Raw genomic sequence first — 16,518 nt, forward strand, 5'->3', positions numbered from 1 at the left:
TTGAGCGATCCTCGCCGTCTCAACGTCGCCCTTACTCGTGCTAAGTACGGTCTTGTTATTCTCGGAAACCCTAAGGTTCTCAGCAAGCATCCGTTGTGGCATTACCTCCTGCTTCACTTCAAGGAGCGTAACTGCCTTGTCGAGGGACCGCTATCGAACCTTCAAGTTTCGCTGCTGCAGTTCAGCCGTCCTAAGCAGACCTACCGCGGACCGCAACGCTACCAGATGGCTTATCAGCATGCCAACGCTATGACCTCTGGCCGTCAAGGCAGCTATAATGGCGGAAAGCCGGCTCGCCAAGAGTTCAACGACAACGGCTCGATCGTTGGTTACATCCCTGACGATGTGTCGTCAGTTCATTCATCTGCGCTGGGTGGTGTGCCCTCCAATTACCCGCCCATGTTCTCCAACTTCCAGGAGTCATGGCCCCTACCCGGTCGTAATGGTCAAGGACCTCGAGGACAGCCTCGACCACCTCAGAGTATCGCTGGCGAATCTATCGCTGCAAGCGAACTCACGGATACACGTAGCGATGCTCCTGGCGGTATCAGCCTCTCCGGTCTCAACTTGAATGACTACAACAAGCCGACGTCGCTCAGCCAGTCGGATCGTCTAAGCCGTTTCGTCGAATCGACTCGCCAGGGTCCCAACATGGGTGGTGGCTTTGCTGCTGGCCGTGGACTACGTAACGGTCTTGGATTCGATGACGACGATGCACGCAGCGTGTCCACTGCATTTGCTAGTCAAATCGGTGGGCCCGGCAACTATGATTGATTGCATTTCTAACAGAACCTCAGGAGCACTTCCTCCTTGGGGCCTACGATCTCCGTCCGACTGATGTCTGGAATCCACTAAGATGGCCGTTGTCAAGCAAGACTGCATAGCTGTGCACGTACGTCCATTGGTCGGTCCACGCCGACCCACGTGCTCCAGACTCGGCGCGGACTCAACCAACGATGCAATGAATATCGATAGCATGCTCGGCCGCCGGATATGCTTCACGTATGTGGAGCTGTTGGCGTCCCATCTTGGGAACAGGGCCTCGGTGACCTCGTTGGTCATGGTGCACGCCGTCAGGGCTTGGGCGGATCAGGAGAGGCAGCCCTTATAGCTACCGGGGCCGTCGTGTTGAACCGCACCTTCTCCTTCACGATCGCGACTTGCTGTCAGCGCCGTTCATATGAACATGTTTCACGCAAGAAACAGAAAAAATAAAATCATACTCTTAGCTAGTCTCACCAATACACTCTTTCAGCATAGTATCGCGTTCGTTCACTCGCCATGTTCGGTCTTCAGGCATGGCGTGACACCATGTGACTTCAAGATGTGCTGGATGTAAGAGCCTGTCCCGACATGTTCTAGAAAGCCTCTGCATGTTGATGCTCTGCCCCGGTCGCCTGTTGAGCGTCCTTCGACACGTCCGAATTCCCGTTGGTTCCACAAAATGCGTTAACAGAAGACAATCAACACACGTCCACCAAGACGCTCAGTCGTGCCATCTGCGACTAGCGATGGACGCGCAACACATACGTGAGCACAAAGCACAAAGACAGCACACGGCAAGCGTATTGTAGACTTTTTGTAAATTCGTAACCGCCAGAACACCACACCGTCCCTAACCCATACCAGATTTCCCAGCGCCGACCTCAACGCCACACACACCCTCTCTCTACTTTCTCACCTCACCTCTCTCACATCGCCGCGCACATCACCGGCTCAAACGAGCCTAAAGTCTAGCGGATAAAACCTGGTTGCGGGGGCCCGAGCGTAGTTATTCGCGCATGTTGACGACGCAGCGAATGCAGTCGCCCGCCTTCATGTCGCCGAAGGCCTGGTTGATCTTGTCGAGCGGCTGGCGGTGCGTGATGAACTCGTCGACCTTGAGGTCGCCGTTCATGTAGTCGGCAACGAGGCCAGGGAGCTGCGTGCGGCCCTTGACACCGCCGAAAGCGCAACCTTTCCAGACGCGGCCGGTGACCAGCTGGAAGGCTGTTGAGTGTTAGTAAAGTTATCTAAATGCAATAGAAAGGGAAACGTACGACGAGTGGCAATCTCCTGGCCGGCGGCGGCAACGCCGATGATGATCGACTCGCCCCAGCCCTTGTGGCAGGCCTCGAGGGCGGCGCGCATCACGTTGACGTTACCTGTGCAGTCAAATGTGTAGTCGCAACCGCCGTCGGTCATGTCGACGAGCTTCTCCTGGATGCTCTGGGAGCCGAGCTTGGTGGGGTTCACGAAGTCGGTGGCGCCGAACTTCTTGGCCCACTCCTCCTTGGAGTCGTTGACGTCGACGACGATGATCTTGCCGGCCTTGTTCTTGACGGCGCCCTGGATCACGGACAGACCGACACAGCCGGCACCAAAGACAGCAACGTTGGAGCCCTCCTCGACACCGCCCTTTCCGGCGGTGATGACGGCGGCTCCGTAACCGGTTGTGATACCGCAGCCAAGCAGACAGGTGCGGTCCATGGGGGCCTTCTCAGTGATGGCAACGACAGAAATGTCGGCGACAACGGTGTACTGAGAGAATGTGGAGGTTCCCATGAAGTGGAGGAGGTCCTTGCCCTTGCACTTGAAGCGCGATGTGCCATCAGGCATGACACCCTTGCCCTGGGTTGCGCGAATCTTGCCGCACAGGTTGGTCTTGCCAGACTTGCAGAACTTGCACTCCTTGCACTCTGGTGTGCTAGATGCTGTTAGCAGCTACGAGGCATTTTAATGGCCGCAGACACGTACTAGAGCGCAACGACGTGGTCACCAGGCTTTACGTTTGTGACGCCCTCACCAACGGACTCGACGATACCAGCACCCTCATGCCCGAGGACGATGGGGAAGGCACCCTCGGGGTCCTTGCCGGACAGTGTGTAGGCATCTGTGTGGCAGACACCGGTGTAGTAGATCTCAATGCGGACCTCGTGGGCCCGAGGGGGCAGGACCTCGACATCCTCAATGGAGAGGTCCTTGCCGGCTTCCCAGGCAACAGCGGCCTATTTCAGTCAGCACAAATATTCGGTCAATTGCCTCCTCAATCCCTCCGTGTCCGCGTCTTTCCGCTGCGCAATGCCTGTAACCTCGTCTGCGGATCCGCAAGCGCCAAGCTTGGGATGCCGTCACAGACGAGGGACAGAGGTGCTCAACGAGCGTGCTGGCGGCGAATCTGAACCATCAGAAGCTTCAGAACGTACCTTGCAGGTGATTGTCTATGCAATTGTCAGCTCATGATACCTTAGTTATGTTGTTGTGGTGGTGTTGACGTACCTTGCCAACGGTATCGGCGGGCATTGTAGCGATGCGATGAGTTCAATGGGTATCTTAAAGTGAGGAACACAGTCTCGACAGCGCAGAGACAGGGAAAAGTGAGGAGAAGAGAGGAAGACTAGTCGAAGCAGCTCTAGGCTGTGGAAGGACTCCCGCCGTTTTATTTGAAGGTGTGGGGTATCTCTGACGGCACCGTCATCTGCCACTCCTCGCCGCCGGCTGCCCCTCAATCGCGGCTCAGGCTCGGTCTCCGTCGCATGGCTCGCGCGATGCTCGCGTCAAGAGGCTGAATCTCGCGCCGCTCTCGGGACAGGCGCATCTGCTGAGCAATCGAATGCCGCTGCGACAACTAGTCGGGCTGGGCAGCGCAACCGGTTTTGTTAACCACATGTGGGCGGAACGGGAGCCGTAGAGCGCGTCAGGAGCGCGTTGCATCCAAAGCATCGTCGGGTTTACTTGCCCTTTCTGGTTGAGGAACACGGCTGTTCTCTACAAAATGACCGCCTTGGGGCAGGTGTACGATTGCATGGACCAGATAGTGACCTGCAGTATGTTCTATCGTTTTCGAGTTGCACGAAGCAGGCAATCGTCATTAACAATATTCGCTGCTTCTCAAAGTAGATCCCGAGCCGAGTTCACTCCGCAAGATCGGAAGCCATGCCGCCAGAACTTCTATGTATATCCAGCAATTACTTAAGGTGTGTACGATAGTGTTCCGACATTCACGTGGTCTCTAGGCCGATGTTTGATATATAAGTACTTGTCCAGCTGCAATGAGGGTAGCAAGAGGAAAGAGCAAGGCTTGGCGTGATCACTAGCGTGCCGACGCGTCAGTGCAAGGGAATCTATGAGCTTCATGTCGACATAGCCGACTACAGGTCCTGCGACAGTCAGCAGGTCGAGGTCCACAATGCTACCTTCTGTACGGTGAGATGGTCGTTGCGAGCTTGGTCGGCATGCGCAGGTCATGTTTGCTTCACTCTGTGCGCGTCATAGCAGCCCCACTACAGCTACAGTCCTTACGCAGCTTCGACACTGTGTCTTGAACACCACACACTAACTGCACTGATATTGACTGCCATGCCGAACCCGACAGATATTCCGGCCTTTGCCGCCTCCCAGTTGACGTTGCTCGATGCTGAGCTCAAGGCTGAGCTCTCGGAAACGGACGCCCTCCTCTCCTCGCACACTCCGACAGCGCTCGCTCGTGGCGGCCTGGCCATCTTGAATCTCAATGTATCCTCCGTACGGACCGGTATGGGTGGCAAGACCATTGTCGAGCTTGCTCTGGACCCGGCAATAGCCACGAAAGGTGCGAAACCAGAAATACCTGAGCACGGCATACGGGTTGGAGATATTGTGGCAGTTGCAGATCAGCCGGCAGGCAGCGCAAAAAAGACGGAGAAGAAGGAGCTGGAGAAGAAAGGTGCAGGGGGTGTGGTACTACGAGTGAGGCGTGAGAACATTGAGGTTGTGCTGGATAAGGAAGATGCGGACGTGCCGGGCGGAAACAAGCTATGGATGTTAGTCGCATACTGGAGGTTCACGAGTCTATTGTGGAGGCTGATATACACCATAGAGTCAAGTTGGCGAATGATGTCACCTATAAGAGGTACGCATTCGCAGCAATACAGAGCGTTGCGCCTATCTCAATTGCATGCTCATACGTGACAGGATGAATCAGACCATGACCAGGCTGCAGAAGTTCAGCGAGCAGGAATACACACCCTTCATGAGAGTGCTCTTTGGACAGGGTTCGCCATCTCCCCTGCCATCAGACCTCAACGACCCCTCGAATCCGTTGCACAAGCTGGAGTTCAGCGACCCGAGCTTGAACGATAGTCAAAAGGAAGCTATCAGATTCGCCATAGCGTCACGGGAAGTTGCTTTGATTCACGGCCCACCAGGCACAGGAAAGACGCATACACTGATCGAGCTGATCCTGCAGTTGTTGAAGCAGAAGCTACGTATTCTTGTCTGCGGCCCATCCAACATTTCAGTAGACAACATAGTCGAACGGCTTGCTTCTCACAAGGTCAATATGGTGCGACTTGGTCATCCAGCTCGACTCCTTCCATCTGTTCTAAATCACTCGCTTGATGTCCTTACCCGCACGTCAGAAGCTGCAGCCTTGGTTCAGGACGTACGCAAAGAGATGGACGACAAGCAAGCGTCTATTCGGAAAACTCGTAATGGCAGAGAGAAGAGACAGATCTACACTGAACTGAAAGAGCTGCGACAAGAATATCGAGAGCGTGAGAAAGGCTGCGTTAATAACCTCGTTGGTGGCAGCAAGGTCGTCCTCGCAACACTACATGGAGCAGGCGGCTTTCATCTCAGAGGTCAAGAGTTCGACGTGGTCATCGTGGATGAAGCAAGTCAGGCCCTTGAAGCTCAATGCTGGGTTCCTCTCCTATGGGTCAAGACAAACAAGCTCGTGCTTGCCGGCGATCATCTCCAACTCCCACCTACCATAAAGTCGCTGAATTCAAAAGAGTCGAAGGTTGGGAAAAAATCTGTTATGAGTGCAGGGACGGACGCTTCAGGTATCAGTAAAACCCTAGAGACCACCCTCTTCGATCGTCTACTCGCCCTTCATGGACCCAGCATAAAACGCATGCTGACGACCCAATATCGTATGCATGAAGCCATTATGCGTTTTCCTTCTGATGCACTCTACGAATCCCAACTCATGGCCGCCGAGTCAGTCAAAGCGCGTCTGCTTACCGGTCTTCCGTACGACGTGCAAGAGACTGAGGACACAAAAGAGCCTCTAGTATTTTGGGACACGCAGGGCGGTGATTTCCCCGAGAAAATCGAGGACGAGGGCGTGATTGGCAAAGGAGGTAAGGGCATGAGTCTCGGCGATAGCAAAAGCAACGAAGCCGAAGCGGCATTGGTCATGATGCACGTTAACAACCTGATCGCCGCGGGTGTGCAGGAAGGGGATATTGCAGTGATTACGCCTTACAATGCGCAGGTACGTGGTCATTTCGTGTATTCATGCGATCTTAAGATCTTCTCTTCTCCCCTGCCAGACGCTACTGCCGCGCCGACCCGGATCGGTGACTTGGGAGATGGGACCCCTGTCGGCAAACCTGCCTGCACACCGTCATAGATTCATTGGCTGACCGCTCAACGGTGTAGTTAGCATTGCTAGCTGGCCTGCTCAAAGAACGGTATCCGCGGCTGGAGCTCGGCTCCGTCGACGGCTTCCAGGGCCGTGAGAAGGAAGCAGTCGTCGTGAGTACAGTGCGCAGCAACTCCGAACATGGAGTCGGGTTCCTGGGCGAAAAGAGGCGGCTCAATGTCGCCATGACACGACCGAAGAGGCATCTTTGTATCGTCGGGGATAGCGATACAATCAGCAAGTACGTATACCCTGCTTACCTTCATCCTGTCGTTCAATCTAGAGGTGGAGAAAGAGGCATCTATGGCGCGCTGAAAGGCGAGTTGAAACAAGCGGCCACGAAGAGATGCGGAGGTGCATGTGCAATTAACAAGGCTCATCCCGCACATGCAAGCCACACCTTCGATCCCACGGTTGCCGTATTGGCCATGTCGCGGCACCATGCACAATATGTTTCCTTTTCTACTTTGCTAACGCACATGTCAGGGGCAGCACGTTCTTGAAGCAATGGATGGAGCATCTCGAGGAGCATGCTGATCTAAGATACCCCAATCTGACGGATGTGTATGGAGGCGATCAGTAGGTAGTCCAGACGGTGAGCGCGAGACTGCGGTACGGCTGCATCGTGGAGTAAGTGGAGAGTGACAGCGAAGCAAGAGGAGCAAGTTGTGGAGGCTGTTGGGAGGCGAAGTCAAGCGAGACAGGCCGAGATGCTGCATGAAAGTGGACCGCGCAGATCGGCAGCGCCTCTACAATATGCATTGATTGGTATATGGTGCCGCGCATGCGTGGGCCTGACAGCTGTAAAAGCGCGGGTGGAGGGTCGGGCCTGTCAGATATACCGGTGTACAAGTCAGACAGCTCCAGCAGGACTGTTGATAGGCACATTCAGACAAGCCAGACTCTGCTCGATGTTGCTTGTGATGAGGAGGTGAGAGATGCAGAAGCGCTAAAGATTACCTGCAGAGGCTAGCCGAGCCTATGGAGAAGCGAGAAGCCATTGAGCCGACACGCCTGCAGGCTCAAGCTCAAGCTCAGGCTGTCTAAAAACTTTCTGATGTGTGGTACGCTAGAGATTTGCCAATGGAATCGCTGAATCAGAATCGGACCATGTTCAATTACACAATAAGAGTGGCAGCCATCAAAGTCGAGTCCGTCGACGCCACTGCTACCTATTGACCGTTGAACCCCAACGCCTGTGCGGCCACGTTCTGCGCTCTCACCAACACGCCTTCATCGAGACGGCCGCTTCCGGCTGCAGCATTCGTCATTTGTCATTGACCCGCGTCTCAGCGCTGCCGTTGAGGAGAAATAAGCGGCCCACGCTCCTCCTGTTCCTCAGGCTGTCATCGGTGCCTGGGGCCACGGGCTGGCCAATACGCGGGCATGGCGCGTTGGTGCATGCACTCAAACGCCCAGTCCATGTAGTCCCAGGTTCCTGACGTGCACTAGCACCGTGCATACACCACTCAGACTGCTGTCTTGGGACAGCCGTCGAAACGCGCAGGCCTGCGCGAACCCGTGAAGGGTGAGAGATGTGGCGCCACGTCGATGTTTTGGGGCCCGCTCCGTGCTGCTGCTGCTTGAAAGGCGTGGGAGTGCCCCCTTGGCCTCCGCACCGCGCTGCTTTGGGCGCAGCGTGCTGTTTCAGATGTCGATAGCACACGCCTCGCTACCGCCGTCCGCACCACCGACCTGGTGGATGTCTGTGCGAGCGGTCGATTGGAGATGGCTCGCACCGTGCTGGGCCACGCGAACCGACGCAAATTGCCTGTCCAGGTGCGCCGTTGACTGCGCTGCTGACGCAAGGCCTGGTCTTGCATGGCTTCTGCCGCCGCTACTATTAGAGAAGACGATGTCGCAGGTGCCGGCGATGCTCCCTCTTTCATCCTATCGATACTGTTCACCCCGCCCACGGCCCCTGCTCCATGACACTGCTGTTTGATACTTATTCCTTCAGCGCCCCGTTCATTTTTCCCGACGTCTATTGTTCTATTTCCGCCTTTCTTTCCCCAGTTCCTTAATTCAGCGTCCTATTCTTGGCCTCTTTCTCGCGTTCAAAACTGCGCAATTGTGTTCAAAGACAGAAAGTAGGGTACATAGACATTTCATTGCGCATTGTTAACCAACTGTTTCATCTCAACCACGACGTCGACATTTTCTGGCTCGGGCCTTTCCGTTTTGCTGGGATCTCCCTCTTAATGTGCGGTGACCAAGAGTAACTTTACTACTCGCGCGTCGGTGATGCTGGGAAACGGTGGTTTGTCCTACACTTGTCACCAGGGTGAACCTTGCAATATCTGCGCAGGCGTAATCTCGTCCGCATAAGATCATCTGCTAGTATTCCCCACAGCCTGCTCTATTAGAGCAGAAGACTGCCGCTTCGCATGCACCTGCGCGAGAACTCTGTCGCTGTCAAGATGAGTGTGCAGGGAAATTTACAGCGCCCTCGCAGTGCGAGCTGGAAGGTGGAAGCTATTCGCAGGGGTGATCTTAAGATCAGTGGGCCAATTCCGATCGAGGAGGATACGCCACTGAGTGATGAGGAAGAGAGGGAGTATGCTGAGAGGCATGGAGAAAAGGGTGCCGAGGATACATTGGATGTACCCGCGCCTTCACACACAATACGACAGGTTCCCAACTCGCAAGGAACATTAAGACCGGAGGATGCCAATGAAGAGAAAGCCACCAAGACACTCAGTCGGGATCAGGATTTTGCACGGCAGGAACTGGAGCTTCGCGATCAACATCCAGCGCGGTCACCGCTCAGGTCACCACTAGGTATGCATCCGACAGACGGCACACTCTCTGGACAACGGGAAAGCGTTTTCCAACCAAGATCGCATACACCGCCAACGCCGTTGCGGGCGACGCCAGACAGTATCCCTCACTCCACTGCGACTATGAACGCAAAGAAACAGAAGCGCAAGAGCGGCATCCGGGGTGTGTTTCGCAAGATGTTCGGTCGCAAAGATCGAGAAGAGTCGCAGGAGCGCAATGTAGAACGTGATGAGGAGCCTGTTCGCCGGGGGCATAGTTACCACCACAGCGTAGGTCACAGCAGGCACTCAATAATCTACTCTTGCTAACAAAAAGTAGGACCCTGGCCTGTTACAAAAGTCGCAGACAGCACCACCAGCGCAAGCGCAGACACAGCAGGCACAGACCCCCAACGCGCAACGGATCTCCAACCTGACCGTGGAAGAGCTGCAACCGCCACACCCACTGATAAATCTACCATACCCTATGAATGTCAACGCACCACCAGAAAGCCCACCACATGAGTACCTGAGATTCGATTTCCAACGAACTGACATTGGTGCGCGGAGAGCGACATTGCCAAATCTACCAGGTGACAAGGCTCAGCGACACAGTCTCGACGAACCGCGTGGTCGATTGTTAACCTGGGAAGAGAAGACTGAGGAAGAACCCATGCCATCGTCAGACATTGGCATTGCGTTATCAGGGCCCCCTAACGCTGCTCGTATCTCCATTGGAGACAGGCGCAGATCTAGGAGCGCTGGTGCCCTGCGAGAACTAGCAAAACCTCGCCCTTCGCATGACGGCCACCAGAGTCGGACTGATGTGATCAAGAGTTGGAGAGATAGCTATGCTTCAGCCAGCATGTACAGTCAGAGCACCAGACCTCAGACTGCCCGAACGGTGGAGACAGTGCGGAGCGTCCAGCCGAAGGGACCTACTGTACAGGAGGCGGAGTCGATCCATGAGGCCATGAGCGCAACGCTTGTTGGGCCAGATGACCTGACGCCGAACGAGCCAACACCGCGAGCCGAAGCACCCAGCACTCCTGAGGCCGCGCCTCGACCACACGACTGGGAGACCCCTGAGCATCCACCTGTGTCAGCATTCAATTTTGGCAACTTGGAGTCCAACAGCTCACATGAGCACTCCGAGACTCTCGCTCAGCTAGAGGGGCCACCAGTACCCTCCCGAAGTCCGAAACGTCTTTCGGTCGAGGATCGTGTACAAAACCTCGAGGAGAACATCCACACACTCGAGTCCTCTCTCCGTCGCATCTCACAACACAACCAACACCAAACCATCATTCTCGAATCGGCACCACGCAACCTACGAACCCGCACACGCTCAACCTCACGATCCATATCTACGGTCAGCATCCACCAGCGCGAGCCTCTTGCTCCCGCGATCGTACCAACTAGCAACCTCGCATATGAATCAAGCCCGCCCTCACCACCCCTTACACACACAGACGAGAAAACGACCAAAGAGGACCTCGCCTCAATGCACTCCCTCCTCGAGTCGGAGCGCACCGCCCGCCTGGCCCTTGAATCGCGCGTCGTCACGCTGCAAACCGAAGTCCAAGCGCTCCACGACCTGGTCAACAAGCTCATCACACGCACTACCGTCGCCACAACGAGCCCGCAGTACCCAACGCCCAGTCCGGATAGCATCCGCCCCGGCACCGAGGACTGCGTGCCCACGCCGCGCCAGGGCCGCTACGAAGCCCGCCGGCAAGCTACTGAAGACAGCGAAATCGTGAGCCCCGAGGCGTGGGCTACCCCCAAGGAAGGCAGTTTCGAGGTGGACAATCGCAGTCAGTATTTCGAGAGGCGGTAAATCTGTCTGGTCTCTCTAAGAGAAGCTGGAGCGTAGAGGGAAGGTACGAACCACGGCTCTTGCCGAATGACAGTCTTTTTGCTTTTGGACGAGTCTTTTGCATGATGCAGACACAGCGCGGCGTTATCTGGGGTTCTACGATGCATCTTTCGTTGCATCATTCATTGCACACTTTTATATTCTTATCTTTTTTATTGTTTGAGTATGCGCGGCTATCGCGGTCTATGAATGACAATTACCTTCTTCGAGTTTGGGTGCGCTGGGTGAGAGTGACACAGTCCGTTTGTGCTTGCTGCAGCAAACGCCCGCTTACCTCTGGATATACAACGACACTTCTCGCGATCTCTGCCTCTGAGTACCTCTCTACCTCACAATTGGATTCTACGTCGCAATGTCCGCTCTCCACAGCGCTGCCGTGCAGGCGGCCAACATCATTCCAGTAGCACCTGGTAAGTCCCCTCATATTAGTACAGCAAGCCCTTACTCATGCACCCAGAAAACCCCTTCTATGAGATCCGCGCTCTCCCCGGCAAAGGCTACGGGTGCATCGCGCTTGCCGACATCCCGCGCGGAACGCGAATCCTCAGCGACACCGCGCTCCTCAGCGTCCCCGTCGCAGCCTACCTCCAAAGCGACATCGTCAAAATATTCGACGCGCTCCCGCCCGCGTCCCAAGTCCTCTACTACACCCTACACTCTGCGCATGGCCAGCCGCTCTCCGCCTGGCCCACGCAAATCCACTCCAGCGTACCGGTGCTCGAGCGCCGGCGCATCATCGAGCAGCACGGCGCGCGCACCGGCACGGAGCCCACGCACATCTCGATCTTCCAGACCAACTGCATGGAGATGGGCGCCGGGGCGGGCGTGTTCGTGCACGCCGCACGCTTCAATCATAGCTGTGTCCCCAACGCGTGTTTCTCGTGGAACAGCGATACGCAGCGCGAGAACATCCATACCATGCGCGACATCAAGGCCGGCGAGGAGGTGCTTATTAGTTATGTGGATGGGGAGCATGATAAGCGGCTGCGCGCGTGGGAGCTGCGGCATTATGGGTTTGTATGTGGGTGTGAGGCGTGTGGGGATGAGGAGGATGTGAGTACTGCACTTCAGGACATGTCATAACATGGCGTGTTCACACAGGCGAAGGGACGCTAATGATACCAGGAATCTAGCCCCGCGTACAAGAGCGCGCAGCGGCGCTGGCAGATCCAGGAGCTCGAGCGCGAGACGCGGTTCCTCCGGGGCTCGAGACTGGCGGACGGCGCGAAGGAGCCCGAGTTTGCGAATAAGCTGCTTAAGATGGCGGTGCTGTTGCAGGAGGAGGGCGCGTGGGATGCGCGGCTTGCGGGGGTGTTTCTGGACATCGCGCTGGTGTGCGAGGTGGGTCGTGACTACAAGATGGGGGTTGCGGCGGGCGAGAAGGCGCTGCTGGTCAAGAGGGATTGCCAAGGCATCGACTTCCCGGATTACAAGAAGTATGCGGAGGCTGTGGAGAGGATCAAGGCGAGTAGGAGGCGTGAGGTGGGCGAGACGGAGAACTGGAAGGCCTAGAAATACTGCGTGTTGGGAGGATTGTGGATACTGCTGGCAGGATTAAGGAACATGCGTGCCGGGTGGCTTAGACTGGTAGCTGGAAGGTTCAGAAGCTTGGGTGCACAAGATTCATTGACAGGCTGTCAAAGTTCGTCCAAAGCAATCCATGTCCGGTCTACCAAAGGCTATCCTCCACCTCGGTCGTGATGGGTGGTGGTGAGGAGGCCACGGCACTGACACTCGCTTAGGCGGTTGGCGCAGACCCTGGTCGACCCTGCGTCGACGGTGCATGTGAGACGGCTCTGAAGCATTAACCACCGGCGCAGGCGTGGCCACACCGACACTCTCACGACGAATTGTCGCAGCGCAGTCACTGATCGACTGCGCTGGTCTAGCCCAAACCATGCCACCTCCAGTCTCCCCCTGGGGCTGCACAGGCCGCGGACAGCCACTCCGGGCTGCGCCGCCACTGACGTCGCCCGCTCCTTGCATCTTGAAACTTGTCGCGCGTCTTTGAACTGCCTCAAGGTTTGCTCTTGGGTGCAGCGTCTCGCTCACTTACCCTGTAATCTGCTGACTGCTTGACACTCGCTCGCTCGTGCTTTGCTGTCAGCGCGCATATACCTCGTTCTCGTTTCGCTGCTCAGCCTCTTTTGTGCGATCGTCCTCACTTTAGCTCCGGGACACACAGCTTCCGTTAAAGCCAGCACTGCCTTTCTGCCTAGCACGCGAGTGTGCCTTGCGCGCACTTCTTTCGATATCTGTAGACACTATGGCGACCGTGGATATCAGCAACACCGCCCAATCGACTGCGGCTCCTGCGCCGCGCTCCGCCGCGCCGCCTTCTCCACCACCCTCGTCCGGGCGCGAGACGCTGTCCAAACCCTCGCTAGACACATATGACAACGCAACACCACCTTTCTCGCCCGCGAGCGACACGCCGGTGCTGCAGAAGGAGCAGGAGGAGTTCGAGGGCACCGTCGACGTCACTAATGACCTGCCAACGGAGGGAGAGCTAAAGAAGGTCGAGGATCTCCTTATCCTGGATGCAGATGGAAAGAGCCGGCCGTTCAAAGAGCTCTACGACGCCTCAGGGGTCGCGCCTCGCCAGCTGATTATCTTCATCCGACACTTCTTCTGCGGAGTGAGTCTAGCCAGTTGCTAGTTGTCCCACCACATGCTAATGCTCTGCAGAACTGCCAGGAATACCTCCGCACCCTCGCCTCCTCCGTAACACCCGAGGACCTACTTGCCCTCCCCACGCCCACGTCCATAACCGTCATCGGCTGCGGCCGCCCCGAGCTGATACCCATGTACGTCGAGGCGACGGGCTGCCCCTTCCCCATCTACGCCGAACCCACACGCAAGATCTACGACCACCTAGGCATGACGCGGACCTTCGACCTCGGCTCGAAACCCGCATACATGCACACCAACGTCCTGATCAACAGCGTGCAGTCGATATTCCAGGGCCTCTCCACCGGCCGCAAAGCCCTCAAGGGCGGCGACTTCAAGCAGGTCGGCGGCGAGTTCCTCTTCGAGAACGGCGAGTGTACATGGGTTCACAGAATGAAGACCACACGCGGACACGCAGAGGTGTCAGAGCTGAGGTCGTTGCTGGGGCTCGACGACAGCAGGCCGCCGATGCGCAAGCGCTGGAGCCACGGCATCAAGCATAACAAGCAGCAGGACAGGCGTAGCATGAGCTGGGGCCGGCTGCGGAGCAAGAGCAGGAGCGCAAAGGATCCCGAGAAGACCGGGAGTCGGACGCCGGAGCGTGTCGAGGAGGAGGACTTGGGCAAGGTGCTTGGGAGAACGACGGCGTAGGCGTGCGGAGGTGGATAGATTTCCTTTACTGCTGCGTTTAGCGGATGTTAGATAGTCGTGCTGCTGCGGCATGCCGAATTCGATCACAGTTCTTGACTTATTGACATACTGTCTCCGCCTTGCAAACGTGAGAGTATCGCAGCGACACAGTACGGATGGAAGAAGGACTTCAACACACCAATTCGCACCGCTCGACTCACGCGCAACTACTTCCTGTGCAAGGTCCCTAGGCCACGCAACCCGCACCACCTTTGTACGACACTATTCGCTTAGGAACCCATCGAAAAGCGTCGAACATGAGATAGTGATTTATTGAGTATACTTCGTATTTACTAGTAAACCTAGTAAATCCCCGGAAGTGCCAAAAGACGCCCTGCATTCAGTGGAGATTTACACGCACCACGACACGGTCGCTGTGTACCCGGCGTGGTCCCGTGAACAGTCTACGAAGCCCGGGCGGCACAGTGCACTGGGTTTCTTGTACGCAAGGGACAAGTCACGTGCGACGCCGATGGCGCCTTTGCGCTGGATGGGAGGCTCGACGGCTTTTGAGCAGCTACATACCAAACTGGGTTAGTTTGCGATTGACTCTACTCTACGATGGGACAACACTGGGACGGGTTCAACGGTTGACGAGTACTTTCCCAAACGGGTAGGTTCGGTTAGGCACATCCGGCCGTGCCCATCCCAATCAGGTAAGATGGGCTCAGAGGGTTCCGTAAACTCCCGTACCTGGCCAACTTTGCTAAGCCGCCCAATAGCAGTTCGATGCAATTCTGCGACAGTTTTGTACTGCGCTCGACGCGAAACGCATACCTTCCCAAACCGGCAATATCGCATCAACGGTATCATTGGACGTACGGCTAGAAGAAACTGGACGCATGGTTCAGTGGAGCTTGTTTTTGGTGCTTTTGTATTTGTGTGTTATGTTCCAGGTCACTGGACTTGTACAGTGGCGGATTCTAAGTGAGACCATTTTCTCTCGCGTAGGTGTACTGTCCTTCGCGGCTATAGTCGTGGATGCGCGTTGTACTAAACAGTCCTACATCGCTAGTTAAGGATGCGTTAATGCCGTGCGCGTGTGATACACTTCAACGCTCCACTACCGCTGTCCAGTTTCATTAGACGCCAAACCAACACACCGTGTCGTCCAATCCGCCTGGCTCTCAAGTCCAGAACGTCCTCCCGCCCAATATCAAGCCCCTCTCAAGCCACCGTGGGCTGCTTTGCTCCCAATACAAACATCTCCCTCACCCACCCAAAGTGCTTGCCCATTCACAAACCCATAGCCTGCAGCTTGTGTGGCTCAACGAACGGGTCTAGGTGTAGACGATGAAACACAATACTGCCACTGCCGCCGCTCTCTTCGAACTTGACGGCTAAGCCTCCGCCGCTGGTCTTTGCGACAAAGCCGGCATCAGCCATGCTGTCAACTAAAGTGTTCCAGTCGATCTTGGTCTTAAGCTCCTAAGGGGTGGAGGGGAACATGGCGCAGAAGGTGGTGATGGAGCGCTTGCTCAAGAGGGTGACTGTAGTGAGACGGGGCTGCTCTAGCACTTCCAAGACTTCTAGAGTAGAGAGAGCAGCTATAGAAGCGGTGCCCTTAGTTTTGGGGTTAAGTTTGGTTTCTGGTACAGTGTATGCTCGGTCGTTGCCAGGATCTATAGTAGACAGAAGAGGCAAGAACGCATGGTCGATGTTGGCTAGCTTCAGCTTAACCATACCCGAAAGGATGCTTTCACGCTTAACATCCAGACTTGCAAGAAAATCTGGATCATCCCAGAAGGAGGCCGATGCCATTGCGATCTCCAAGTCAGAATTGCTGTATTTGCCCTCCAGAAAGCCATTTCGTCTCCAGTTCAAGAATTCCTTCCAAAACGTCCACATTGCCGCATGCTGTATGTTGAATTTACCCAGCCATGCTCCATTCTGTGGTCCGCTAGGTGCTTTAGCGAGGCGAAACTCCTGTAGCGCTTCAATTGTCTTCTATAGGGCTATGTAAATCCTTTCCAATGTCGTGCGCTCCCCCAGGCGTTTAAAATTAAATGTGCGCCACGCATAACAATCTTGACTGTGCCTCAAATCAAGCGGATTTCTGGGAGTAAAGTTCGGACGGTGCATCCGCACTGCTGATAGTAGCTGGATAAAGGTGATGTAATCAGAAAGTCTCT

The 16,518-nt window shown here is 55.7% G+C and overlaps 6 protein-coding genes across 6 annotated transcripts; 5 read left to right on the forward strand and 1 right to left on the reverse strand.

Moving 5' to 3' along the window:
- Positions 1-1,771: 1,771 nt before the first annotated feature.
- Positions 1,772-3,282, reverse strand: C7974DRAFT_312207 (chaperonin 10-like protein; the record flags this gene model as incomplete). The annotated part of the gene is made up of 5 exons (XM_046138354.1): positions 1,772-1,989; positions 2,040-2,686; positions 2,737-2,987; positions 3,186-3,200; positions 3,259-3,282. The coding sequence occupies 5 exons, from the start codon at positions 3,280-3,282 to the stop codon at positions 1,772-1,774; spliced, it is 1,155 nt and encodes a 384-aa protein (XP_045996136.1).
- Positions 3,283-4,338: 1,056 nt separating this feature from the next.
- On the forward strand, positions 4,339-6,376 carry C7974DRAFT_376885 (DNA helicase-like protein; the record flags this gene model as incomplete). Its single annotated transcript, XM_046140311.1, has 3 exons — positions 4,339-4,781; positions 4,838-4,870; positions 4,933-6,376. 3 exons carry the CDS (start codon positions 4,339-4,341, stop codon positions 6,374-6,376), a joined length of 1,920 nt encoding a protein of 639 aa, XP_045996137.1.
- A 29-nt stretch (positions 6,377-6,405) lies between these two features.
- C7974DRAFT_313896 (AAA domain-containing protein) lies at positions 6,406-6,971 on the forward strand (the record flags this gene model as incomplete). Its single annotated transcript, XM_046138430.1, has 2 exons — positions 6,406-6,629; positions 6,875-6,971. Coding segments are annotated over 2 exons (321 nt in total), but the record flags the coding sequence as incomplete, so codon positions are not given.
- Positions 6,972-8,526: 1,555 nt separating this feature from the next.
- On the forward strand, positions 8,527-11,183 carry C7974DRAFT_199605 (uncharacterized protein). The gene is made up of 2 exons (XM_046136750.1): positions 8,527-9,438; positions 9,488-11,183. Exons 1-2 carry the CDS (start codon positions 8,776-8,778, stop codon positions 10,985-10,987), a joined length of 2,163 nt encoding a protein of 720 aa, XP_045996139.1. The 5' UTR covers positions 8,527-8,775; the 3' UTR covers positions 10,988-11,183.
- Positions 11,184-11,473: 290 nt separating this feature from the next.
- C7974DRAFT_313304 (uncharacterized protein) lies at positions 11,474-12,538 on the forward strand (the record flags this gene model as incomplete). The annotated part of the gene is made up of 2 exons (XM_046138407.1): positions 11,474-12,102; positions 12,160-12,538. 2 exons carry the CDS (start codon positions 11,474-11,476, stop codon positions 12,536-12,538), a joined length of 1,008 nt encoding a protein of 335 aa, XP_045996140.1.
- Positions 12,539-12,840: 302 nt separating this feature from the next.
- C7974DRAFT_425044 (AhpC/TSA antioxidant enzyme-domain-containing protein) lies at positions 12,841-14,450 on the forward strand. The gene is made up of 2 exons (XM_046144456.1): positions 12,841-13,664; positions 13,715-14,450. Exons 1-2 carry the CDS (start codon positions 13,293-13,295, stop codon positions 14,345-14,347), a joined length of 1,005 nt encoding a protein of 334 aa, XP_045996141.1. The 5' UTR covers positions 12,841-13,292; the 3' UTR covers positions 14,348-14,450.
- Positions 14,451-16,518: the final 2,068 nt, after the last annotated feature.

The sequence above is a fragment of the Boeremia exigua genome (assembly GCF_020726555.1).
Source record: "Boeremia exigua strain MPI-SDFR-AT-0100 chromosome Unknown C7974scaffold_7, whole genome shotgun sequence".
NCBI classification, from domain to species: Eukaryota; Fungi; Ascomycota; class Dothideomycetes; order Pleosporales; family Didymellaceae; genus Boeremia; species Boeremia exigua.

What these genes read in the sequence shown, in the direction of transcription:
- C7974DRAFT_199605 (XM_046136750.1), top strand. Translation starts at nt 8,776, where the DNA reads ATGCACCTGCGCGAGAACTCTGTCGCTGTCAAGATGAGTGTGCAGGGA. An exon ending in GGCATAGTTACCACCACAGC is followed by an intron (nt 9,439 to 9,487) that starts GTAGGTCACAGC and finishes AACAAAAAGTAG; the next exon opens with GACCCTGGCCTGTTACAAAA.
- C7974DRAFT_425044 (XM_046144456.1), top strand. Translation starts at nt 13,293, where the DNA reads ATGGCGACCGTGGATATCAGCAACACCGCCCAATCGACTGCGGCTCCT. An exon ending in TCCGACACTTCTTCTGCGGA is followed by an intron (nt 13,665 to 13,714) that starts GTGAGTCTAGCC and finishes AATGCTCTGCAG; the next exon opens with AACTGCCAGGAATACCTCCG.